The 733-nt window shown below is 52.9% G+C and overlaps 1 protein-coding gene across 1 annotated transcript; it reads right to left on the bottom strand.

The window, feature by feature from the left end:
- Positions 1-43: 43 nt before the first annotated feature.
- H257_19249 (hypothetical protein) lies at positions 44-469 on the bottom strand (the record flags this gene model as incomplete). Its single annotated transcript, XM_009848396.1, has 1 exon — positions 44-469. A coding segment is annotated over one exon (426 nt), but the record flags the coding sequence as incomplete, so codon positions are not given.
- Positions 470-733: the final 264 nt, after the last annotated feature.

The following is a 733-nucleotide window of genomic DNA, read 5'->3' as shown; positions in this document are numbered from 1 at the left end:
GCGAATGGGGGCCACGACTCGTGACGAATCCCCAGCCGCGTACCCAAGTGAGCACGTTCGCCGGAACGAATTCAAACGACACCGCCACAGGTTGGATGCCCGCGATGTTGCGGTTCAAGATTACGATGCCCACGTCGGCGCCATTGGGGTGTTTGATTTCCTGGGTGACACTGGCCAGTTCCCCGTCGGCAAAACCGGTTGAATAGTGCGTGCCCACGACCACAGCACGTAGTTTACCAGTCAAACAGTGTGCCGCTGTCAAAACGACATTGGGGGCGATAAGACTACCGCCGCACTCGGTCGTATCATTGGACGACCTCTTGAGCCCAACCACATAACGGTGCTGGCCGAATTGGGCTTCCTGGCCCCCGAGGATTTCGAAACCGGGGGCCTCGTCGCCGCGGACAACTTGGTCTTGAGCCAAGGCAGCAACGGTCACGGTGAAAGCGAGATGGAGTGCGAACTTCATGATGGAAATTGGAAAATGAATGGTCTTTCATCTAGTCCCCTGGTGTCAATCCACTAGTTAACGTCAGACTGTGAATGCACTAGCACACCAAGTACCCAAAGTTAAACAAATAGATGGTTGGGATGCGTACAACAGACATACATGCACTTACGCAAGTCTTGTCATGAAGTCGTCTTTGGTGTCATAAATATCCAACAGTGTGACCGACATTCTTGCCAGAAAATCCGCTACTGTATCGCACTTTCAAAGGATGAAGGACCCACA

Source organism: Aphanomyces astaci (assembly GCF_000520075.1).
Source record: "Aphanomyces astaci strain APO3 unplaced genomic scaffold supercont1.432, whole genome shotgun sequence".
In the NCBI taxonomy this organism is placed as follows: domain Eukaryota; phylum Oomycota; class Saprolegniomycetes; order Saprolegniales; family Verrucalvaceae; genus Aphanomyces; species Aphanomyces astaci.
Note: the sequence above shows the minus strand (reverse complement) of the source record. Positions and strands in the feature narration are given on the sequence as shown.